Source organism: Apostichopus japonicus, chromosome 2 (genome assembly GCF_037975245.1).
Source record: "Apostichopus japonicus isolate 1M-3 chromosome 2, ASM3797524v1, whole genome shotgun sequence".
NCBI lineage: Eukaryota > Metazoa > Echinodermata > Holothuroidea > Aspidochirotida > Stichopodidae > Apostichopus > Apostichopus japonicus.
The window spans coordinates 28,095,687-28,122,025 of NC_092562.1; the positions used below are offsets into that span (position 1 = coordinate 28,095,687).

The window sequence follows — 26,339 nt, forward strand, 5'->3', positions numbered from 1 at the left end:
TTCTCATTTTGAAAGAACGAAACAAGTCACCTACCCAGGTTGTGGTGAAATAAAACTGACTTTTTCAAAAGTTTTCAAATGGATAGATTGCTCTGACAGATAATTGCATGTCGCAGGAATTTGTAAGTCAGGTCTCATATTAAAGCAATGTTACAATCTCTGTTAAAAAAATAAAGATGCAGAAATCTTTTTAAACTTGATAAATATTTCAATTTTTATTTATTTTTGGTTCCTTGCTTTTTTCCTGTTAAAGCTGCTAATAGGTTAATGACACTTATACTCCAAAACTTACTGGTTTGGATATTTACAAGTGACGAGCTTACCTGTCTCCCCACTTTGGTTGGTAGAATGAGAAGGAAGGGCGGTGACCCGTGAAGCCGGGTCACAGAGGGTGCACAGTGTTAAAAGGTTACCAGGACATTCTAGGCGCGGTAGAATGAGTGTGCTAAGGTTGTGGGGAGACAGGTAAGCGAGGAGCGAAGTAAATAGCACTGATGCCTTATCTTGATGGCCTAAACAATCTTGTTTCAGTTTGTGACAGGTTCCATGCAATCGTACAAGTAATTGTACTTAAGTTTGTTTACTTCTTTCCAACAGGAATGTTGATTGTAAAGAATGAGCAAATTAAAGTTTTGCTGATATGAAAAGGATGTAAACTGTTGTGATATCCATCACTTTGTGTGTGCTTGTGTATGTGTGTGTATGTGTTTGTGTGTTACTATAATGGTATGTATGATAGCTGATCTCTTCTAGATAAATATAGTAACTCAATCCCCCTCCTCCCCACTCCTTCCCTCCCCTCCCCCTCCCCACCCCCTTGAAATTACAGCCAATAAGTTCAAGCTTCTAACAATACTGTGAGTCAATCAGGTTTCCAACAGAATGGCTGTCTGCATGGTCATAGATCTGATCCAAAGATGAGACACATTGTGAATGGTATTTAAGTTTTGACAAAACTTTTGATCCATCTTTAAATATGAAACAATCTCTGTCTGACCTTGGCAAGGAGATCTATGCATAAACACTGAGCTAGCTCTCTCTATAGCTCTACAAACACACTGGCTTCTTCTAAAAATATTGCATCCTAAAAATTACATGTAGATATCCTAACAATAATTATTAAAGCAATAAAAATCAGAAATTAAAGACGAAAGCAATAAAATATGACAGCATACAATAAAATTAAAATACTAAACTATTACAGCCGAAAATTAGTAACAATAAGGCTATCAAAATAAAATTAGAAAATAAATTTTAATATACAACAAACAAATGATGTCATGGTATGCATGATAGCTGATCTTTTCTAGATAAATATTTTAACTCAACCTCCCCCTACCCCACCCCCTTGAAATTACAGCCAATAGATTCAAGCTTCTAACGATACTGTGAGTTTATCAGGTTTCTGACAGAATGGCTGTCTGCATGGTCATGGATTTCCAATCCAAAGATGAGACACATTGTGAATGGTATTTTAGTTTTGACAAAGATTTTGAACCATCTTTAAATTTTTTGAAACAATCTCTGTCTGGCCTTGGCAAGGAAGATCTATGCATAAACACTGCTAGCTCCACCTAGCTCTACAAACACACCGGCTTCTTGCTCTCTTGGCTTCTTGCTCTCTTGGACGAAAGATTCTACTCCCAATTTATAAGCAAGCAATAAATTGCAGTTGAATATGGGGGGACCCATCAATCATAAAAGAAGAGAAAAGGTTAAACAATTTGCAATCTGAAGAAATATTGATTTTGGAAACCCATCTCAGTTACCAAAATAAACTCTGGTATGCTATTAATCTTTCATCATTCTTCAAGACTATTCCCATGTTAAGTTATAGAAATACTCAAAAAAAAAAGAAAAACTTTGGTTAAAAAAAAAAAAAAGGCGAAAAAAGAAGATGATTTGAGAAGTTAGAATCTGAGCTGTACTGGCTGTAGAGTTCTTGATGAAAATCACCTTGAGAAAGCCATTAATCTCTCCCCTAATGCATAATGGCTCTGGGATATTATTATTATTGTTACTATATTTGCTGTACATAGGAACATTTCGCATCAGGTTGGCGATATATCTATATCAAAGCTTAATTCTTCAAACCAGCAGGATAATTCAAGATTTAACCAGCGCACTTAAAAGATTTAGTATAATATTATAATATCAGGGAAGCTTTAGGTTGTTCGGAGACAAGCATGTGGATTTAATTTCATGCTATGATATGATTGCAGATGGTATTGGTATATATACTGTATTTATATACTGTATTACTATTGATTGGATTCATGATTCAAATATTCTCATTGAATGGATATATTCCAGTGGCGGAGAATGTGACACTTATATAGATAACACAAATATTCGACACTATCAGTCCGAAAACTCCATTTCGGTATCTTTGTCAATATCTTTATCAATACCTTAAACTCCTGGTACATTAATGGGTGATTGAAGTGAACCTGTTCTGGACTTGCTAAACCCTTACGTAATTCTTCACTGCAGTGAATCACATATGTGTGGTCTATGACGCCATAACGGCAAATGTTCTTCAAACGTTTTACTTTCATTTTATAATCTTCTATAGCTGTTTTATCCTGGAAAGCTGATATATTTTGGATGTTTTGTTTCAGCCGTCATTTAAGGCTCTCTCTGTATGTTAGAATTTCATCAAAATGCAATTTATTATAATTTCTTTTGTTCAAATATTAGTTTCCTCATGAGAAACAATTGAGTTTTAAATATTATTATAAATACAAACCAAATCATTTTCAGCTGAATGGCCCTGATGTGCATCATTTCACTTTCGCTGTTGCCAAATACATTCATAAAATATTTCCATTATCATTGTAAAGATGTTTTTATCATCTTTGTCATATAAAATGCTTTGATGATGCTTTCAGGTGGTTTTAGCCAGGTTACAGATGTAGAAAGTTTCATGCATTTTTTTACGATTAAAGCAATCAACTACAGCTACCAGAATGTAATATTACTTTTGATGGGTTTTCAAAACTTTTGCCACTCAGACACTTCCATAAATATTAGTTTTGATGCCACAGAAAAATGTGAAACCAGAATTTTTTCAAAAAGCTCTCAGTTTCGCTGACGGTGTGTGATAGTGAAACTTCCCTGCATTAGAGGATAAATAATTTGATTGACCAGAACATTTTCAGTATTGGATTCTATAGAAAATGAACCAAACTCAACAATCATCAATTTAGTCTTTTTAAGTGCTTATTAAAAATCACATCATAGTATCACCTTCCTTAACCTAGATAGATAAAGGGTATCGTTGTTTGTCATATTATATTTCTTTGCCAATGAAATGCTCTTTATATTTACTAGGATATAGAACACAGAAGGTTGTCACTGAGGGTGGGGGGGGTGGAAGGGGAATGGGGGGTTCATCAGTTTGTAACGGTTTGAGATTATCATCTATGAAAAATGAAAAATGAAAGGCAAATTCATACCAGCAGTATTTGCAAGAACATAGCGTACAAATTTTTCAGAGAAATCATATTATCTTCACATGACTTGTAAATGTTTACAATAAGGGCATGATGTTCTAGTGAAGACTGATGAAATTTTACTAGATTTGTCTTTGAAGACCAGCATATATACCAGCAGCAGTCTTAACGATCTCACACAAGTGGCTTGTACGTACAGTGATTTATCAAGTCACTGGCTTGTGTATCACACACAACATGAAAGTAGGGCTTATTCAGCAGCATTCAGTGGTCTATTATTAGGGGGAAGACTAATTGAAGTCTGTGCAAATGCAGCCACAGAATAAGGCCCTAATTTTATACCAAAAGTTCTTTCAACTTCCTGAATTTGTCTTACCATAATTCTTTTTGTTTTCTGTAGTTTGTCAAAAAAAAAGATGTGCATCTCATATAAAATATATCAAACTTTTTTTCCTGTCAAATACAAGGTATTCAGGCTGTCTTACCTGGTGTTGATACCAGGACCTGAATCATACCATGTTTATTATATGGGGAGGGGGGAGGGAAACTGTAATTGCAATATTGTTCAGACAAATTACGTCTTAAAAAATGTTACTCAAATAATAAGTTCGCTTGGTCATGGTGTATATATGTAAATATTTACCACATACAATGTACATGTACAAATTTCGCTAGGCGTGGATTATTAATGGATACTGTACTGTACGGAAATAGTTTAGCTTGACCGATGGATTTCATGCCTTTTCAGATTACTGTTGGATTACCGTTTACAATATATACCGTTACTTCCTGTTCTCAATCACTTCTGACATTTAGTGTTGCATTTTTGCTACATATTTAATATTTTAAATACCAATTAAAATTCCCAGAATTCATGTGTGGGATTTAAGATCCATAATTTATGAGATGTGTCTCATCATATCACAGATGGAATCATACAGTACAAGCTGCATCTCTGTTTATATTGATCACATATCACGGGTGGGGAAAAGTTAAATTTGGCAGCAATATTGTAAATTTTGGAAAAATATCACGCGATAAGGAGCTTTGGATGTTTAGCCAAACTGGTAGATTTTTTTTGTAAGCGCTTGTATTTTTAGACTGCAAGTAGATGCAAACTTCTAGGCCTTGTAAAATTTTAATTGCTTCATGTACTGTTACTCATGGTTTCAAACTGAGAATCTTGAAGTTTGGAAATTTGGTAACATTATTACTAAGTTGCAAGTATAGTATTAACCCTAATCAGTTAGAATTATTTGAAAAGGAAGTCTTTCCTATAACCCCACCCACCCACCAACCAACCCAGCCACCCACCCACCCACCTGTCCACCCATCCCACCCGTTGTCTCTCAATCCTCATACATACAGTATAGAGAATTGGACGGGGAATAATTTATTGTTCAAATCTTGTCTAGCACTTTTAAGGGCTCTGAGTTTTTTTCCTTTCATTAGTACAGTACTGTAGTTCCTGTGTAGAAAACTGCTACATCTTTACACTTGTATCACCTGACACCTTGACCATTTTATATTTATATAGAATCCTGTGACGTGACACAGGATAAATTATTCCCTGCTCTGTGAATTAGCAATGGTAGACCATCTCTAGTAACATAAATTGAACTGGTCTGCTGCTAATTCTTGATCAAGAGTTCAACAGCATCATGATAATCACTTCACTTATTTACACAACTACTTACCTAAATGCCTTCTTTCTCACAATCAAAGCGTCCCATTAATACCACAGAATAGCTTAAATTGTTACTTATCTAAAGCAGTGTCCTTCGTGCCACTTTAACAAGTATTGTTATTTCACTCTGGGGGGGGAGGGGGGGGAGGGGGAGGGGGGGGCTTTAAAGGGATATTCAGGTGGCAGACAAAATAGAACTTAAATCAAAGAGCAAAATATTTCACAGTGCTGTGAGATTAAATTCCAGATGTATATTTGTGATTGATTGTAACCAATCTTGAGTGGCTATAAACCGTCAACAAGTCCAGGATGTTGGATCACAGTAGGGGGTCTGTGATGTCATCTGCAGGGGGAGGTGAGGAGGGGGGAGAGGGGAGGATGTGTTTTTGAAAAGCTTTACTTTCCATTTATTTATCTTCTTGTTCATTTATTCTTGAAACATGACATGTTTGCTTATAGAGCAGTTAATGTCGTTCCTTTTGTCAGAATTTGATCCAAATTATTTTTCCTCTGTGGGGTGATAAAAATGATTGACATATTTTAACGACAAACAGAGACATTTCCAGCCCAATTACTGCCCTAGATGTGACATCACTTTATCATTCTGCTAACTGTTGCCAGATCCTGCATATATATGACAAAATATCACCAACTTTAAAAACTTCATAAATCATTGTGTACAAAAATGCTATGAGGTTTTATGTGGTTTTATGAAGCCTTAAAGATTCAGAAAATTTTTCAACTATTTTGGGGCTTTATAGCTCAGTCATCGTCAACCAATTAAGTGCCAAGGAATCCTTTAAATGATACTGTATATATGGGAAGACCACTGAGATAGGTTATGTCCTTTCAAAACATGAAAGAAAAAAGAACGAGTCATTCATGCTCACTTCTAGCAGATTTGCATCGTCTCTTTCTGGCCTTGCTTATTGATTGGTCTATAGTACTGGAGTACATTGTTTTATAGTTCCAGCACTTCATTCCAAGCACCAACCTCTCTGTGGTTTTGTATTGGCAGAATAATCAACCATCCAGAAACGACAAATCTCTGGATGGATCATTGTTTTAACTCCTCATGTGGAATTGTTTATATCGTTGTCAATTGAATTTATGTCTTTCTTTAATTTCGTCGTTACCACCAGCATATTCTGGTACTACTGGTGATATCTTGTTTCATGTTGGATTATTAATCTGGACCAATCCTATTACTTTTTTTTGGGGGGGGTGGACGGTTGGAGGTGCTCTAGTGATATAAATTAAATATAATGTAATGTTCGTCTAATGTGTATTGACATATGGGTGTATTCTTTAAAACACAGAGAATGAGGCAAAAGAACATGATTGTGTTCGTGTGTTTCCAGCTTGGTCTAATTGTTTTAAGAAGAAGGTTAGGGTAGCAACGGAGAAGGGGGTGGGGAGAAAGGGGGAGGGGCGGGAAGGGAGAAGGGGAGGGGCAACAAGGGAGAAACCATAGGGAATACTTCATTACTCTACAGTGTGTGTTATTACTTCATGATGGGTGGTATGAGTGAGTGTGCACTTTATTTTTTACTATGTTCAACCCATGGAAAGGAATCAGATAAGCTGCTCCCCTGAAACTATAATTGTGATCTATGTTTCATAAGTCTGATTAATGTACAATTTATGTGGATGAAGGGAAACATTCACTATATTGACTATGTGGTTTCATGTATTACAGTATAAGATATCATTAATACTGATGAATCTTGTTTCACACCGGGTGGATATTTAATTTCTAGGAGTCTTGGTCTACATATAAAGTATAGCAAACATATGTACAAATTTACCATATGTCTGAAGTATATTCCAAAGTACTGTAGAAAAGGCTTGTATTGTATTTACTTTGCTGCTGGCTTACCTGTCCCCTCACGATGTCAGCACTCTAGCTGTACTGTACCTAGAGTTAACTGGTAACTTTTTTATCACTGGATCCAGTCTATGACTGGCTATACTTCCAGCCAGTCATTAATCAAGACTTAATTTAAACATGCATAAAGTCTGTATAGTCTGTAGATGAATATTTATGACTTACCACAGCCTGACAAAGGAGTAAAGAAGATCTGGTAAATTTTTATTTTTACCAACGCTAATTATGATTTTTATACATGTGGTAGATGTTTATACACTCCCATGCAAGCAAAATTATTTTCAGAGGAACACTTGTTTTAGACCTAATTGGTTTGCAAAATGACAGTTTCACACCCTACTTTAATTTAGTTGCTGATCTAGCGACTTGAGAGCGGTTTGAGAGTAATACCTTATAAAGTTTGATAAAAATCAACTTTTTAGGTTTCCAAGGAATTGAAAATTGTTACAGGCTTGAAGTAGTCGATACCCGAATTTGCGTCTATATGTAAGTCCATCCGGCAGCGTGTTTGCATGCTCGTGAGCGCTTTCACGCGACGCATGGTGTTTATACTTTGATTCAGAGAAATCTGTAAACAGCACTTTAGGACCGATATGAGTGCACTCTCTACAGAAACGCTGGAGAGAGCTTCTCTTTGCCAACCCCCTTCCTCAGCCTTCCCCTTTCCACTTCACCCACTCAAACATATGCCATGTGAAACATATACTCTAGACAAGAGTGGTTAATTAGCACTAAGTGTGTGACTCCATTCGTTAACTCTACACTCTCTGGCTTCTTTCAAGTGTGTTTTTCTCAGCTCTTGAATTATATTGGTAAGCAATTTGATCTTCCCTGGCCATCTGGGAAATAATACCATCTCTTGAGTCTTTGAATTTGTGATTTTAGCAATTAAGATCATATAAAACCTTGACCATTCCTTCTTTAGGCAGTACTGTACTACAGATGTTGTTTTGTCTTCCCAACTAAGGTTCACTTACAAGGAAACTCAACCTTCCAGTCCTAATAGTGAGAGGTTTTATTGAGCTAAGTGGAATTCAAAATAAATTTAGATGATACCCATGTTATTAAAAGCTTCCCTGAGTTGCTTATAACCTATGACCTCCAGGTTAGGAACTTTCAGATTTCGGCTGCCAGCTGCAGAAGAAATCCTTCTGTTTTGGCATTAACTGTAATTAAAATCCAGATCAAAGTCACGGCCATTGTGACCTCATACTGTAGCTCTTCATAATTTGAATACTTCGGTAAAAATACTGAAGCCAAAGTCTGAGTTTCAGTCGTTTATAAATGCGATGGCATATTTTAAATTCTTTCAAGTAGAAGTTGAAGTGGTTGCTGTACATACATTACGTTTACCTAAAAGCTTGGTAAACATTTTCATGTGGTACTGTATATTACAAATGCAAATAACACACTGGAGTATATTGTCCATCCCATTGAATCGGGCTGAATACTTTTTTAAAATTTATGCATAGTAGGCTTCATTTAATTATATGTCACTCAAACGCTGGGCCGTTAGACTCAAAATTAGCAACATGGGCATCTGGTTTCTTCTGCAAGTGTTAACTGACATTTGACTATTTGGGAATTTTTTTCAGGGCTGGGGGGGGTGAGGAGGGTGGGAGGTATGGGGCCACTGCATGGTCCAGTAAGAAGCAGGAATATGTTAGCTAGGGAAGTCAGGAAGGTAATGGTATATATTGAAAAAAGTTTTTTTTTTTCTGATCTGGCCTTCAGATCAAGCAATCTTCTTGACTTTTTCCGTTATGAAATGTAATTTTTTTAGTATTTTAAAAACACAATTGTATACAATATAAAAAAAAAAAATTGTGATTGATCAAGCTTGCACATGTATGAACCTTGCAATTTTCTTCACAGCCAAATAAAAATTTACAATACCTTCTAAGCAACTAAAAATAAAGTTTTCCATTAACCTAAAAAGAAAATAAATTACAGCTACTGTCAGGTTTTAGGAAGCTCTGTTTTAGTGTTCTCATGAAGTCTTCTTGATCAAGGTCGAAACGAATCTTTCATTGCAGAAGATTTCCATATTTATGTGATAATCTGTCCATTATTCGCATAATTAATGACAACCGAGTTCATGTACTGTCCTACATATATGGAGAAAATGTCTAAAATATGAAATGAATCCCAAAATGTTTCAAATTGGATTCGGACCGATGAAAAAAATCTGAGATCAAGCGAACGCTCTGTTGACACTTTGGGTGGTAGAATGAGAAGAGTGGGGGGGCTGGCTGGGGGCCGGGGTGGGGGCCGGGGTGGGGGCCGGGGTGGGGGCCGGGGTGGGGGCCGGGGTGTCACTGATAAAAGGTTACCAGTTCACTCTAGACATGGCAGAGTGACAGTGCTGAGGTTGTGAGGAGACAGGTAAACTCGTCACCTATAAATATCCAAACCTGGTAAAGTCTTGGAATTTCTGCATGATCAGTATATTCACAACAATGGTGTGCATATATACTGACCAAGCTTGTGTGAGATTGTTGGTTACTTACTGTGTACATACATACATATATGTAAACGCAATTCAAATTTCCTCCTACATTCAGTAAATCTGCAAGATATGAAGCCATTTGAAAACCGACTGAATAATTAATTAACTTGTTTTGCATCTCTCATGGAGCTAGATATATCCTGGACTGTCTCTGAGATTTGGTTCAAGTGCTTCTTCACAAGACTATACTTGAGAGCTGGTGTTTCCCGCGGGCCCGCACTGTCATTCCTGCTTTAAAGCGACCGGTTCGGTTTGGAATAAAAATGTCTCCAGTTTTAATTAAAGCATATTTTTGCAGAATGCATCATAATTAATATTTACTACGAAAAACCTAAAAAAACGAAAGCTGTTGAAATAGTTACTGGGGATCCCTTGAGAAAGTTTGGTACATATTTAATTATTTTTGTGTATATTTACATATCTTGATTCTTATACTGTCTGTACTTCAAAAAGATTCACGTAATTTGCATATAACATGTTGGGCTAAAGTTGTCTTGTCACAAGGCTTAAATGACCAGCCCCTTGTACCCTTTTGTAAGAATAAGAATGCACTTCAATAGAAGCATTAGGTTGTACAAAACCTCAAATCTATATGGACCTGCAAAAATGAGCAGATCTAGTGTGGAAGGAGGTGGAGGGGAACTGGGGGGGGGGTTGGGGAGACACATTTGTAGGTTATATAACTTACGATGTACATCACCATGCAGCTCTTTCAATGTGAATTGAAGCACATGAGTAGTAAACACCTGAAGATAGAGAGGACTAGCTGTTTCTGCCTGCAGGTGTAGGATAATAATCCTTGTTAACCTACCATATAAAGTCTCATATAGTTTAATCTCTATCAAAACATGTCCAAGAGATAAATGTGGGTAAAAAGTGCATGTTCATTACAAAAAGGCATATCTTGCAGTCGAAGAAGCCAGACAATTCTTCGTTTTATTTTTGTAAACAAAAAAATCAAATGCCTTGACATTTATGAAAATATTCCACATATATACAGTGAACACATTTTTCAGGGGTAAAGAGCTCTGAATACACAGTATATCTACTTAATCCCAACGGCTGGTAGAGTTACGAGTGAAATTGAAGATCATCGAACGATGACGCACATCGAGAATGGTGGAATGTGTTAAACTGGTGCCAAAAACTTGCTTATAATAAAAATGTGGTTAGGATAACTCTAGGAGGACTGCTGTTTTTGGAATCGTTTACTATCAGATGTCGAATGTGTTTGTAGAAGAATTCTCAGTTGGTTTAAATGTTGCACGTCATAGTCACGTCTACTCGGGGCAGTCGATATAAATTACTGTGTACGCAATATAAACCACCAGGTTCACATGAGCAGAAGAGACCTGGTTAATATAGCATACGTGCGTTATACTCGCAGGTTGCCGTTCGGCCAGGAAATTAGCATGCAGCGGCGGGCTAATATCAAGAGCTATGTTTGACTTGTGCTGCAGAGCTGAGAGGTTCCCTGAAGGTATAAAACTGTAAAATTAATTTCATGGTGAAGACTTATGAGATGGCAGATTGGAAATGATGAAGATGTGCATTTTTTTTTTATTCATATCGGTATAGTATTATAACCTTGGGTCACATGCGCACTCTCTCTCTCTCTCTCGTGCTGTAGATTCTGTCATTGAATGCCCAGGGAGGTTTTTTTGAGAAATGACTTCTTTGAACAACTGGCCGTGGGTTTGCAAAGAATGTCAGGGGCTGTCTTTACATGCCTGATTTGTTGTGATTGTATTTTTCCCAAAAATATGCAATCTTGCCGCCATGAACAAAATATCCTTGTCCTTGGCATTGAACAGTTGTCTCTGTAGTTTTAGTAATTATGTTCCGTAACTTCCGTTTTATGTCTAATTTAATTACATAAGGGTTTGTTCTGATCCGAGCTTGTAATTCTACCTTTATATGTACACAAACACACCAGTTGTTATGTAGCTGCTATCTTTATGTAGTGTAGACTGTATATTATTCCACTTCCTGTACCATTCCTTGATCCACACCCATTATGTATGGTCATCCGTAACATTAGTGGACAATGTCAAGTATGTTCTGATGCTGCTGCCACTTCAGTATATGTTGTAACTATCTCCTTGTTGTTCCACAATCTTTCTATGTACAACATTCTGTACTTTGAACAGTTTTAAAGCTGCTGCTCTTACGTCCTCCAACATACAAGCTAACTCTCGAGACCCTCCTCCTCCTCCTCCTCCTCCTCCTCCTCCTCCTCCTCCTCCTCCTCCTCCTCCTCCTCCTCCTCCTCCTCCTCCTCCTCCTCCTCCTCCTCCTCCTCCTCCTCCTCCTCCTCCTCCTCCTCCTCCTCCTCCTCCTCCTCCTCCGCCGCCTCCTCCTCCTCCGCCTCCTCCTCCGCCTCCTCCTCCTCCTCACATATACTATAATACATGTAGGATGCTGCCCTAACAGTGCTGTGTGTAAGCAGCTGTGTATTAACACACTACAGAGCTACAGTAAATCACAGATGCTCACACTGAATTTGTGTTGTCACCCTCATTATGGCTGTGTATAAAAACACCCCCTTTGTCTCCTTGTCTACATGACACATATCACATGATGTTTCATGCTTGTGACGTTATAGCTGCACTGCACAGCTCAACCACCACTCCAGCTCTCCCCCTCTCCCTCCCCCTCCCCCTCCCCTCCCACCACTCCAGCTCTCCCCCCCTCTCCCTCCCCCTATCTCCTCTCACATTTTGTGCCTAGTTCCTCCTAGCACTTACAAGTTTCATGATCTAAAACTAATTGCATTTTCTCCACTTACCATGTACCATCTGTTCAATGTATCATTCCTGAAATCCTCAATGTATTTCTGTATTGCTGCAGCACATCCTCCCCCCCTCCCCCACTCTCCCCTACCTTTCGTATTATGCCTCTCCCCTCTCTTTTGTTCTCGCCTAACACCCTACACATACTAAGTTCCATGATCCCTTAAGTCAACAGACTAAAGGGGAAAAAATGTATCCCATTTGCTTTGTGAGCACTCGGGCTTGTCCAAAATAATATTTTATTTTTGGATAAGAAAGGAAAAAGACAGAAAAAGGTGGAAAAAATCCCTGCAGGTCTTGAATTTGAAATTTGTAAAAAAGATTGAAGCAAGCAATCACATGCAGAGGTTACCAAGATATGTCCCCCCGAAAAACATAAGAATAATGTGCCGAAATCAGCTTTTGGCTGGCTAATTTTAAGTTTCCCGGGGTCATTTGTCTGAACCACATTTATTATTTTGATAGGAATGCGCTGTGCACCGAAATAACAGAGTATTATTGACAAATTCACATGATTGAAATATTAGCCCTCCTCTCTACCAGTATCTCTATCTATGGATAAACAACAACCTGTATATGCCGCCCGCCTGCCCGGCATGTGCTTCAAATGACGGTTAGTGATTTGATGGTTAATAAACACCTTTTGCAGTGGCGATGAAAACTGCACAGCTGGTTGGCTTAACAGTGTCTACGTATCGATTGTGGCCTGGTTCTCGGGACATTAATGGGATCAGTGGGAATTATCTCCGAATAGTTGATGGAGAATATGTTGTTTTCTGTTCATCCGTGGTGATTTTGTGAGAAGGACATGATTTTTTTTCTTTTACCGTGCGTAGCCAGGTGATATGGATTGTGGAATTTTTGAGCAAGGAATTGATTGGAAAACTTTAACAAATATGGTATAGTTGTGGAAATTCTTCTTTTTTTTCCTTCTGTTACTTTTATATTATATTGTAGAGAAGTAGATATTTTTGAGCAAGGAATTGATTGGAAAACTTTAACAAATATGGTATAGTTTTGGAAATTCTTCTTTTTTTTTCCTTCTGTTACTTTTATATTATATTGTAGAGAAGTAGATTTTGCTTGCTACTGTAAATACAGTGTAGTCAATTCCTCTGAGAAATAAATACAAAGATTTGGATTTAATGTCAGTTTCTATCATTAAAGCAAATTTTTGAGTTTTGTGAAAGTAAAATTCTAGTATCAAATTGAGTTAATTAGCTTCACTTAATATTCAAGTGTCGTAATATCAAATAGGGGAGGGTATGAAAATAAAAGGAAGTTGAAATTTTCTAGTTCAATTTCAAGAGTGTTTCATATTAATATGAAAAATGCATGGTCTTGGTGACAATTTTTTGAGTATGGAAAGAAAATCTGTTATTATTCATTTGCTGGTGAAATGTTCGATGGGTGTGTCTTACTAATTAATACTAATTAATTGCAATATTTTATTGAGTAATAAATGTGTAGTCGGTGTGCGAAACTGGCAGACCAAATGTTGAAGAGCTGATTTTTGTCTCCATTTTGTCACAATTTATAGTTGCATATAATTGGGAAAAAAAATGTGTTTTCTTACTATAGAAGTCTTTCAAAAGAAGAATTGAGGGGATTAGATGCTTGTTAAATTTTGTTATTCAATTACATTGCCCTGAGATGCCAACATAATTTAAGCAATGACATAATACCTTAAAAATGTAATCTGCTTCATAAAACTCACCAAAAATCTCACCAAAGAATTTAATACAGAATTCAGTTATTAACTTCAGAGATGAAGAAGCTTTGCTATAAAATATTGTGGTGGCATGCGTGTACAGAAAGTTTCCTGTTGTGCTATTAGACTTTCCACAACCCTTACAGTAATTTGAGTTATTGGTAGTGGAATGGTTACATGTGCACCTACTGTATGTAAGAGGTAAATATATCATATTACTAAAAAAAAATAATTAAATATTGAAAACAAAACTGAGAATACTCGCCTACATATTACCAAAACGAACAAAATATTGGTAGTTGTAGAAATATTGACGTATATTGAGTTGGTTCCTGGTTCATAAAGAGGTGTTTGATATACAAATGTGGAAAAACAATCACGGACCATCCAATACTGTTATATTTTTCTGTATTGTTCAGAGCCAGTCATGCTAGAGTTATAGAAATCCCAAAAATATGAAGTTTGTAACATAAAGACACTGTTACAGTATCACAGACACTCGCGATTTTGTTGTAGAAACTAATTGATTCAATGCAATTCTGTGGAAGAACCTTATAGGACATATATACTGGAGGAAACATTCATGAGGGAATTAGTTGCTATAATGGTAAGGATAAAAAGTCAGAGTCATTTTCTAAGATGTCATTGCTCTTTGTTTAAACTGAACATGTCTTCTGCTCCCATCGTTGAGTATTACCGCATCTCCATCTCTCCTTACATTTTTCAGGGTCGCTGGCGGTACGTGGTGCTAACATTTTGGTATTCGTTTCTCTTTTCAACTGTTTTAATCTACTTCACACATTTCCATAACTCCCCGCAAAAGACCCGCCAGCAGCCGTCGTTTCTCTACTCCCTGAGAAGTAATTCCTTGGGACGGCTGTTCGCCGAGCAGGACTACGTCTCCCTAGAGTCCCTCCAGAAGCGGTTCTCGGGGTTGTCGATATCGAGAGTCTTTCGAACTATCGCAGGGGAGGAGTCCTCCCGGGCCTACATCGAAGATATCGTCATCTCGGGTAAAGAGGAGGATGTCAACAAACTGCTGGCTAACGCCACCTTCATGAACGGTGATGGAGAGGTCGAAGTTAAAGTGATAGAGAAAGTCAACGTTCCAGTCACGGCCACGGTCGATGCTACCACCGTAGATTATGTACACGATAACCACACGGTCAAGCCCACCCCGCCACCTCCCGTTCCGGGGTACGAGAATATCAAAGACGGAGAGGTAAGTACTACAAACGTGTGTCATGTCAACTGGCACAGTTTGGGTAACATCACACTGTTGTGAAAGTCAGTTTACAAAAGTTATATGAAATTTGTTGCTTAGCAACAAAAATGAGAACAATTCTTTGTAGTTATTTTCTGGAACTGCACATTTTCATTGGCTGTAATCTCTGTGTTGGTATTTCAGGGCATATTGCTCCCCTCCTCCTCCACCTCCCTACCCCACCCCATCCCCTCCCCACGGGATATATGTCAACTCTCTTTAATCTCTTTCTGCATTGAGTGCATTCACTCAAACCTAACAATTCACTTGTTGTGGGAAAATCAACAGTAATTTCATTATCTTATGAACAGACATAAAATTTATCTTAGAATATATCTGTACGATGGTCTGGACATGGCTTATGTGGGAAGGGGGGATGTGGAAGGGAGGGGTGAGGCAGTGGGTGATCATTGATGATCTTAAGCCTTAAAGAGGTACTGTCAGTCAACATGGCTGGACTACTCAAGAACAGCACACAGACCATCAGCATCTCTGAGAGTAAAAGAAGCATAAAGTTAGGGCATATAGTGATGTTTGCTGAAGAGATAAAACCAATGTTTAAGATTTTAAATTTCAGATTTCATGGACGCCTTTTAACTTCACGTAGGGTTTTAAATGTCTACAGAGAACTGAACTTTAATTACTTACTGCTGCTCTGTGAATGATTTGAATTTAGATCTTTTTAACGTAGTTGACAGAAAAGTGTTCTATTTTTGAGAGTAAATTGGATGGTAGTTTCCATAACATCTGTTAATTTTGTTTCATGCTTATATAGCGAAATAATCAGGATTTTCCTTTGCAGTGGAATATCTTCATAGCGCAGTTAATAATGTTAGCAGTATCCAGTGTTACAAGATATTTGCTACAATATGTTGAATGTGCATATAGTACCTCAGGCTGTGTGTTAGTTTACCTAGATATGAATGGTACTGTACCAGCATGTGTGGCTCTCTCACTCTTTCACTCTTCTCAGCTTTCTCAATGAAATGGCTTTTAATGTAAGTTGTAGAAGAGTCATATCATTCCATGTTTCATCTTACTGTATGAACAAAACTATCATATATCATACTTGAAGTGTGGGTTTTAGGGGCTTGGTCAGAAATCTCTCATAAATTTAACCCATTTAATATAGTTTGACTGATAGTGCTTTAAAGTTGACAAGTGTGCTTCGCTCCCACACGAAGGTGATCCCACCTAGAAATGACACTATATAGAGAATTGTGTGCTGTTTATAACTAATTTAAATAATCAATTAATTTCTTAATATTAGAGTAATAATTAATTAATTGATAGTAATATCAAATGTTTCACATCTAGGTAATACTAAAATTTAAACAATAATCATAATGTTCAGATATTAATAGTAATGTTGCATTGAAAACTCTTTATGTGGTACGACACCTTTTCTGTTATAATTAATTTACATATTACTACAGTATATACATCAGTTACCTTCATTAATTTCTGTGATACTAAATCTTGACTACTTGATTACCGTTTATTTGTGCGTTGTGAAAGTATTAGAGCTAGTTTATTTGTTTCAGGCTCATTATTAATCTACTGTATTAATCAGCACAGTCTAAAACCAGAATGAAATTGATGATCATGTGTGAATGTATATTTGTGAATGAAATTTGATGATATTATGGTGAACATTACTAAAACAGGAAAATAAATTCCACCAGATAGAGTTGATGATAAAAAGAAGAAGCCTGTTTTGTGACATTAATAATTTGCATCCACCTCCCATAGATTTGAGTATGTATGAGAGAATTACTGCCAAAAGGACCGTCACGCTTTATTTATTTAGTTTGAGAACATGTACACCACACGAGGACCCTCAAGCAATGTTTAAACTTCTTCAGGTGGCTGTCATTGTATGGATAAAATTCCAAGTAATAAACTGAAGTATATATATCTTTAGAGGAAAAGGCACTTCTGCAAATACTGTAAAATTCTATAAACAAATTGTTTTCAAAGTTTGCATTAGGAGAGGGCTTATTTCAGTGATGCATCTTTACAGAAAGGTTTGTCTAACATTGTAAGTGAGGTAATATATAGTGTGTTAGATGTATACATAAGAATGGTGTCATTGTGATATTGGCTGGATAAAAGTGAGGGTGTCCTTGCTCTACTATCAGCCTTCTCTGTTGTATCGTTCGCTTGGACAAACTTGTCAAAGTTTGAAACGTAACCATTTGAATAATTTCTTTCAGACCCTCCGCTTACACTGTGATTTCTGTGCGGTGGTTGCCAGCTCTGGTCACCTGGTCAATTCGTCAGCCGGGCCGGAGATAGACCGTTACCCCTGCGTGATACGGATGAACTCGGCCACCACGGTCAACTTTGAGATCGACGTAGGACAGAAGACGGACATCAGGGTAATCGGAATGGTTAACATGAAGGATCTCAAGAACCACACGGAATGGCAGGACGAACTCTTCCGAAACGAGTCAACGAAAGCCTCCAAGATCATCGTCCCGTGGTTGTACAATAGTGCAATAGACAAGGAGACAGACGAGTACTACCTGATAGCAAAAGAATTTGCCGAAATTTATCCAGCGACGGAAGTCGTTCTTTTAACCCCCGATAAAATGAAAACTGCGGAAGATATATTCAAGGCTGAAGTTGGTATTAGTAGGTGAGTGTCAAAGTCTGAAATTTTTTGCCTCGTTAAAATTTGTTACCTTGCTCGCACAGGGGAGCTTGCTCTGTAGTACTGTGCAATCCTCATTAGCAGATGTGCAGTAATAACTCCTCTCCAAGCAGAGGCTTCTTTCAAACTTCTCTCAAACGACATTTTATTCAAAAAGTTCTGTCAATGGAAAATGTGCATTTCCATGAACACAAGAATGGATTTCCTTCACAAATTTGTATCCTATATTATTAAAAAAAAGAGCATTTCTGGTAGATATTTGCTCGCAATAATATTGATTAGATTGGTTGCACTTCGTTTAATATTCCACTAACCACAAGTCCATGGCAAGGTTATTGAGCAGTACCTTGTAAGAAATCAAAGAAATCTTGATTTTCTTCTACCAACTGAAAAGTTTTTTATATTACTCTTTAAATTATGGGAGGGAGTTACTAATAATAACACCTTCAGCTCATATTCTGTGAGCAAAATAAGCTAGGCTATGTACATCTACTGGAATAGTTTGATAGGTTTATGTAGAGAAAATTTGTAATAATGGCACCTTCAGCCCAGATTCTGTCAGCAAAGTAAGCTAGGCTAAATACATCTACTAGAATAGTATGATAGGTTTATGTACAGAAAGTTAGTAATAATGGCAACTTCAGCCCAGATTCTGTCAGCAAACTCAGAGCTCCCAACTGACCCGCATTTTGCGGGTTGGACCCGCATTCTAACACCCAAACCCGCTGACCAGCGCAAGTGTCCGAAAAACCCGCATTGTAATTGTCAAGTATACATAACAAAAATTGCATCAAATTTTGACTTAGCAACCATCATTTCTTTAGCATTTAGCATAATAGAGTATAAAACCTCCTTTACAGCATCATTTGAACCTCAAATTAGCCTATATTTCTTTTCATTGGGGCGAGCAGCGAACATTTTCATACCACGGGAAAGAATGAATTATCACCTACTATTCAATTTATTGATATTACAAACAACAACAAAAATGCATATTTCCCAGAAAATTTTTGGTGACAAAAGCCTTTCTAAGTGCCACCATTTTACATGTAGGCATCACCAGGATTCCAAAAAAATTCAAAAGGGGAGGGGGCACCCACTCTTCTTATGCCCCTCCCCCAGGACGCCGATTCGTGGCATGGACCAGCATTTGCCTTCTCTAGAGTTGGGAGCTATGGCAAACTAAGCTAGGCTAAATACATATATTGGAATCATTTGCATTGGCAAAAAATAGAGAGAGGAAAAGTCATCTTTGTTTGGCTGAAATATTTCAGAGGAGGAAAAAAAAAGTTTAACAAATGCAACCATGTCTTGTACAGACCTCAACTTCCTTGAGCTAAACAAAATTGGCAAAGCACTACTTTCATAGACCTCAATGTCTGTGACTAGAAACATCAAATGTCAATATAATTTGATTGTAGCTCTGCGAGAAATAGGGGAGAGGAAACATCATCTACAGTATGTTTGGCTGAGATATTTTAAGGAGAAAAACTATGTTTAATAAACACAGCCAATATGTCAATAAACAGACCTCAACATCCTTAACCTGAAAAAAATCAAAATGTCAAATACAACTTCATTGTAAGAGAAGCTGAAAGCTGGGAAAAAGAAAGTCAATTTTGTAAATGTCAATATGTTTTATTATTCTTAGAGACAAATATCTAATCTTTAGATTAAGCACATTCTACAATTCCCTTTTCTCGGATTTCAGAGATGGTAATGGTGACAAATCCGCTCATAAATTAGAAATGGTTTAATGGTGTAACTTTATTGAGCAGCATTGTGTGTGTTAGTATTCGAACTGTGTTGGCATTAGAATGTGTGTTAGCATAAATTGTGTCTGTGTAAAAATTCAAATATTGTGTTAGTATTCAAATCTGTGTTAGCATTTGAATGTTGTGTTAGCATTCACATAGTGTTAGCATTCAAATCTGTGTTAGCATTTGAATGTTGTGTTAGCATTCACATAGTGTTAGCATTCGAATCTGTGTTAGCATTTGAATGTTGTGTTAGCATTCACATCTGTGTTAGTATTCGAATCTGTGTTAGCATTCAAACGTTGTTTACTGCATCAGGTAACACTTGAATATGATTGTAGAATAGTGATGTTGAATTGCAGTCAAATCTGATGGTCGGACTATATAACACTTACAGTAGCACATGATCACTTGACGAGGGTCTCATATACAGGTTATGAATATTGGATGCAGTTTATTGGTAAAAATTAATTTATATAGTCAGCTGTATACCAACTAAATTAATGATTAATGTATTATAAACCACATTCCATTTATAGAATTCATGGAACTGGGATTAATTCAGCTTGTTTATATTTGAATGTGCTAGTAGGTAGAATGATTGCTTTATAATTACATTCAATTTGCAGATGATGGTGGTTAGAATGGATTGTGATTAATGGATGACATAAAAATAATTGATTTGTGAGTAATAAAAGCCTGAAAGATGAATCAATGAATGTGATTAAAGTGTCATTAACAGATTGTAAAACAAAAGAAGGGTTATTGATTAATGGATGAGTTAACATGCGAATTCGTTTGGCAGATGGTAGTGACAATCCATTGCACTTTTATAATTGCATAATGCAGATGAGGCACGTCTGTGAATAAATGCTTGTCTTTAACCACACAATTAGATAAATTGAATGCACAGAATGATCAGTAATTAAGGTGTGTACAGTAGTGAATATTAGGGGAGTGACATTATTGTTAACCAAAAGAAAAGTTTGTTGGTTCTCTTCAAAAGCGATAGAAATGTGATCACCGTTAACAAAATTTACTACAATTTACTGTAATGTTTTGTTAATTACCCGCTTTCCAAATATCAAGTTGAAGTTAGTGTATGGATAGAAATGGGAGTTTGCAGGGTGGGATGGGGAAGGGGAGGGAGGTAGGCCTGGAATTGTTTGCTGTGACTATTACAGTGTTGTATTATCGGAAAATATTGGTCGTAAAAACAAACTTTATGAACACTGAGTCCTAGCTAAATAGTTTGCCACTTGGCACGTACATGCTTCACTGCTGTCATATCAGTGGCTGTGTGCAGTGGGTGGGGGGGGGTGGGATGGGGGAATAGGCATCCCTGCATTGTCATAATCAGTGGGAGGAGTGGGAGGCGAGTGGGGGGTGAGAGGAATGGGCATACTGTACCTGCAATGTTATCATCAGTCATATGTATTAGCACGACTTTGCATTAAGACCTAAATATGCCTCTGAATGCACAGATTGAAGTGTAAAGTTGATTTTTCTTTTCTGGACGAGGACCTACAATCCCTCCCCACCCCCTACCCTACATGGAAGTCACATTCAAAGACCCACAACCATGCCCCTCCTTTGAAACATCACTGGATAATTAATATTAGCTTTAAGATGTTACTATCAAGCAATGCTTATAATTTCATGATACCAAAGTCAATGCCATTATTTAAACTGGCATGTTCAATAGTTTGTGAAATATGTGCTTATTAATTCTTTCATTGCTTTGATCAATGACCAAGGGAACTATTTGTGATATCAATGCAAGGAATAAAACCCACCTGTAGTTAAGATGAAGCTTCATGTTGGTGGTCATCAGTCACATAATTTGTTGAAGATTTCTTGCCCTGATGAGATCATTCTTCTGCCCCACCCCCACCACCCCACCACCCCCACCACTCCCACCACCCCACCCCTATTTGTGCCCACACGTTTGCTATGCAGTTTAAACTAGTGTGTGCCCTCTCCCTCTCATTACTGTCAATCGGAACCAACATTGTTAAATTTCAGAGAGCTGCTGTACATATAGACACACTTAATAGATCTGCTCTCTCTGTTACAGTACTAATGAATTGAAGTCATTTCATAAATATGTCCCTTGGGTGAATCCTTCCTTGAGATCTAATTATGATGCTTTGCTAATGGAAACTGTCACAAACAGTCAATGTCGATATTGTTGGTGTTGGAAAGTGGGGGGTGGGGGGATGGGGGGGTGGAGAAAAGGATTGAGTGAGGTGAAGGATGGAGGAGGGAAGGGGGCTTTGAGGGATTGTTGGAGACATGGTTGCCTGCAAAAATATGGAACATAAGTCAATAATTTGGGTTTTCGTACATATTCAACCCATCAAAATGTCTTTGGGTTTCATTGGTTTTGCCGGAGCAATTAGAATAATCCCAATCCCCCCCAGCTACATGTGAAATCATTTGTGCTAAATGTGCGAAATGTGCTAAGATATATTTGGATCCCTTCTCACATTAGAATTCCTTTCCAAGGTTAAATAAGTCCCTAACAGCATCCTTGTGTTGGTTGTATCCAGTGGCCATATTAAAACTACTTGATCAATGTAAAATGCCTCTTTGGGATTTTCTTAAACTTTTTAAAATCAGTTTGTTTTCAAAAGTTAAGTGCTAGGAACTTTAAATCAGGAAATGTGATGATGTTGAGATTAAGCAGACTTGCACCGAATTGGTTGTTTGTTTACATTGCACAGTATTCTGTTTGACAACAAGACGAAGGATTTACAACTTCTGGTATATATACATATATTATGAGAACTGTGGTATTAAATAGATGCTGCTACTAATACAGCAAAGTGAAAGCAGCAAAATGGATTGGGGGGGGGGGGGGGGGGTTTGAGAAGAAAGTTGTTTGGATGAATTTATAGCATTTTCATCTAAACCAAACATTCACTGCTTCAAAGTGTTATAGGAAAGGTCAGGTTTTTGCTACTTTGACTTATTAACTATTGACCGAGAATAGTCACGGTCTCACGAAATGTTTGAAGTATTGACGATCTTATATTTACATCTGTTCGGCTCGCAAATTGGATTATATGGATCGCGAACGTTGCAATTTTGGAAAAAATTCAAGGTGGAAGTTTTGGAGCATGAAAAGGGAATGTGTGCAAGTATCAAATGCGATAATCTTGTGTTGGTCGTTAAACCAAATCTGCAGGGTTATTTGTGGAATCGGCCGTGAAACGGCATGAGTATACCAGGGGGTATAAAATAGATCAAGCCGGTCTTATTGGGAAACTTGAGGGTGACACAATAAAATAACTTATTTTAGCTTTTAAAAGCAGATTTATGACTACTGTAGTATACAGTATATCCATCCACAATGGGTACAGTTTCTATAGTACTGGCAATCATATAGGGAAATTGATTGAATTGGGTCTTTAGAAGACACAGGGAATCAAATATTTATCTTCAAATTACAGTTTTGGAATCAGAAATTAAAAAATTTGATTTTTCTTATGCATTCCTCCAATTTAAGAGGCTGGCTTTCAGCATTGTACAGATCTACGATTATAACGTTATAAATGATAAGATTTCTAAACTTTTAAAGAACCTGAGTAAAACATTTCGATTCAGTGGTGCATATTTGGTTCACCAGTGAATACTTAAATATTTCTTGCATTATATAGCTAGTCACGACCAAGTTTGAATATAACCGATGGCTATAATTAGTCCTATATCAGAATTTTTCATTCCTGTCTGAAGCCTCAAACTCATAGCTGGTCTAGGGTTTGGTTATGAGTTAGCAACAGTTTTATAAATTTGTTAAATTTACTTACAACTTGGAATGTTGTCAATCTTTACTTTTTGGGTTTTTGTACAAAAAATGTTAAGAAAGAAAACAAAGGTTAGGTGCTTTAAAAAAGGATGAAATCTCTATTGCAAAAACTAAAGGCATGTTTGTTGGCATTGCTAAATCTAGATGGTTGTCTGTCTCTCTGTCTGTGTTTGGAATATACTACTTAAAGGGAAAGATCTTTTTTTTTTGTACTGTACTAAATAACAACACACAGCATTTGGTTGCAAGCAGTATTAACAATTACCACACAGAACCAGAATGCAAAATGCATTGAGGTTTCGATAACTTCAGTGCACTAGACTTCTGGTTGTTAGTATAACCAGAACTAGCTGTTACAATTACAAATTGGCCCGAACCACCATTTTTATACAATAACACTATGTCATGTAAACCACAGGTCAGTATACTGTACGTGGCTCTACACACCTCCACCAAAAACAATAGGGATATTGTACTCAATGTTATGAATTCACACACCAAGTATTAGAGGTATATCCACGATTTCCATCGTTAGATATCATGTAAGAAAAAATTAGATTATTGTGCTAATATTGAAAGACTTCTCATTGGTATTTCTGCTTTTATCGGCCACCCGACTTTGAAATAGATTTTGCTTGGTAAATCTTTGCCCCCCATGAACACAGGATAATGACTCAATAAGTGTAGGTGGGAAGTTGTAACAATGGATAAATAACTCACAGCTCATGCCTGTAAAACAAAGCCTACTTCGGTACTGGTTTAACAAAGGTGTTTGGTTTCAATCAATATCATTCATAGTACTCTGGGTCATATACTATATTGTGTCAAGTTTTTGAAATATTTTTTATTCTACATGCTGGGAGGTTACGTACTAACAGTACAATAGTTTAGGTCATCTGAGCTGTTGTGTTGGTTTCAACTGTGCATATATCCATCAGGTTTATAATTTATGAAAACAGCACAAATTTGTAGCATTTCAGAGCAATTGTGAAGGGTGCATGTTGCTTTGAGAACAAAAAATGTATGCTCTTTATATAAATCAAGAGTTCTACCATGTCTCGATTCACCTGGTTCTTGTCATGTTCAGTGTGAGCAAGCTGGCGATTTGATTTAAATTCATATCTGTGATATCAAGTGGTCTGAAATGGGTCAGAATATCCCTACGGTAGTTTGAACTGCGATATGTAATTATTTGATATGAGGGAAAGTGGTATTTGACAGTAATAATAATCGTCCAGGTATTTCACAGTGAATTTACTAATTCTATGTAGCTTTCATTAATTGATAATTTGATAGCAATTATTAAATGTGGTGATGGTAAAATTGATTTTTTTGAGCTAACTGCACATTGCATATTTCATATGTGATGGTTCCAACCAGGAAGACTAGTAAACGAAGGATCATTTCTTGGTTATATGAAAAAATTATGAAATATAAATCACCCAAATACCTATATTACAGTTGAAGCGAACAAGATGGACAGGTCTCTGAACTTGTGATATCGGACTGAATGAAGTCTGGTGCAGATTGACTAGGTTGTTTAACTCAATACTTAGAGAAATGAGTTAAAAGTTCATTCTTGCAAGGAACCATAAGGTCCCGAGTTCGAGTCACTCCAAGATTAATGTATGTCGTCAAGTTACAGAGTTGTTGACAATTGACAATTCATAATCATGGACGTTCAATATGAATGTAAGAGATTGACTTCGGTCAACTTGCGGCTTTGATAAGCCAATGGGGCTTCTACGCAAGTTTCTGCTTGCAGGAGGATCTAAAATACATACATACATACACACATACAAAGCTCAGAGAGCTTCTTTGTTGAAACAAGTGAGTCTTACAGGTCACAGGGTCCCATAGATGACAAATACTCTGTAAATGTGAAAGCTTGCTTTAAAAGAAGCAGTTAAATTTCATTTGCATATATCTGTAATTATTTTGATATTGTCTGTTTCAGTGTTGTAGTGTATTATGTGTCTGTGCATCCAACACACTATGTGACTTTTCTTTCTCTCTCTCTGTATTGCAGGAAAGAGGCTAAGACATGGCTTACGACCGGTTGGATGACCATGCTATTCGCAATCGACGTCTGTGATGCGATCGATGTGTTTGGACTGGCACAAGATAACCATTGCTTGTAAGAATTATGATTACTCCAGCTGGTTTTAGAGGCAATTCATATCTGCTTTCTCTATTTTCAGCATCTTAGGGCTTTGCTTACTATGTCCGAAAAAAATTGTTAGTAATTATGCTATTAAACTTCATAAATTATTTCTCGTACATTTTAGGGCGGTCACTTTCAGACGAGTCTCGGGAAGTAAAATTGTCCGAAGCTGGTCCCACACTCCCCGAATGGACATAAAACAATTCAATTATTCGACTGGACTGTCATGAAAAGAAACAATGATGGATGGTTGGGAAGTTTGCTTATTGCATCAACTGCAAACTGACTGATCAAGATTTAGTCAATTAACTATAATTATTTGTGTCGCCTCATAAAGACTTGAAACAATGGAACGGTACATTAAAACTTGTGGTGTGCAAAATTGAGCGTAATGATGATTTAATCACTAGTAATTGGTTGTAACTGCATTGATACTTTGTAATAAGTGGGGGAGGGTGGGGGGGAAGGGTGGGGGCTGATTTAATTTGAAACCAACAAAGTAAAGAAATATTTGGACACGACGGGAAATAAAACCTCTTGCCACCAGCGAAAGGGTTGTACAACTCAGTTTGGTTGATTGCAGTGGTTAGGAAACCTGAGGTCACTAGTTTGAATCACAAAAGACCAAAATTTTGGACATTTCTC

At 37.1% G+C, this 26,339-nt stretch overlaps 1 protein-coding gene across 8 annotated transcripts in view; it reads left to right on the forward strand.

The window, feature by feature from the left end:
- Positions 1-26,339, forward strand: part of LOC139985129 (alpha-N-acetyl-neuraminyl-2,3-beta-galactosyl-1,3-N-acetyl-galactosaminide alpha-2,6-sialyltransferase-like) — a 69,623-nt gene that overhangs the window by 37,717 nt on the left and 5,567 nt on the right. For 7 of the 8 annotated variants that reach the window (XM_071999375.1, XM_071999394.1, XM_071999385.1 and 4 more), the window contains 3 exons: positions 14,770-15,264; positions 17,523-17,947; positions 25,560-25,667. In XM_071999375.1, the coding sequence (XP_071855476.1) occupies positions 14,770-15,264; positions 17,523-17,947; positions 25,560-25,667 (1,028 nt within the window). Of the gene's footprint in view, positions 1-12,980; positions 13,231-14,769; positions 15,265-17,522; positions 17,948-25,559; positions 25,668-26,339 lie in introns of those variants that run through there. The other variant, XM_071999367.1, reaches the window with a different exon arrangement.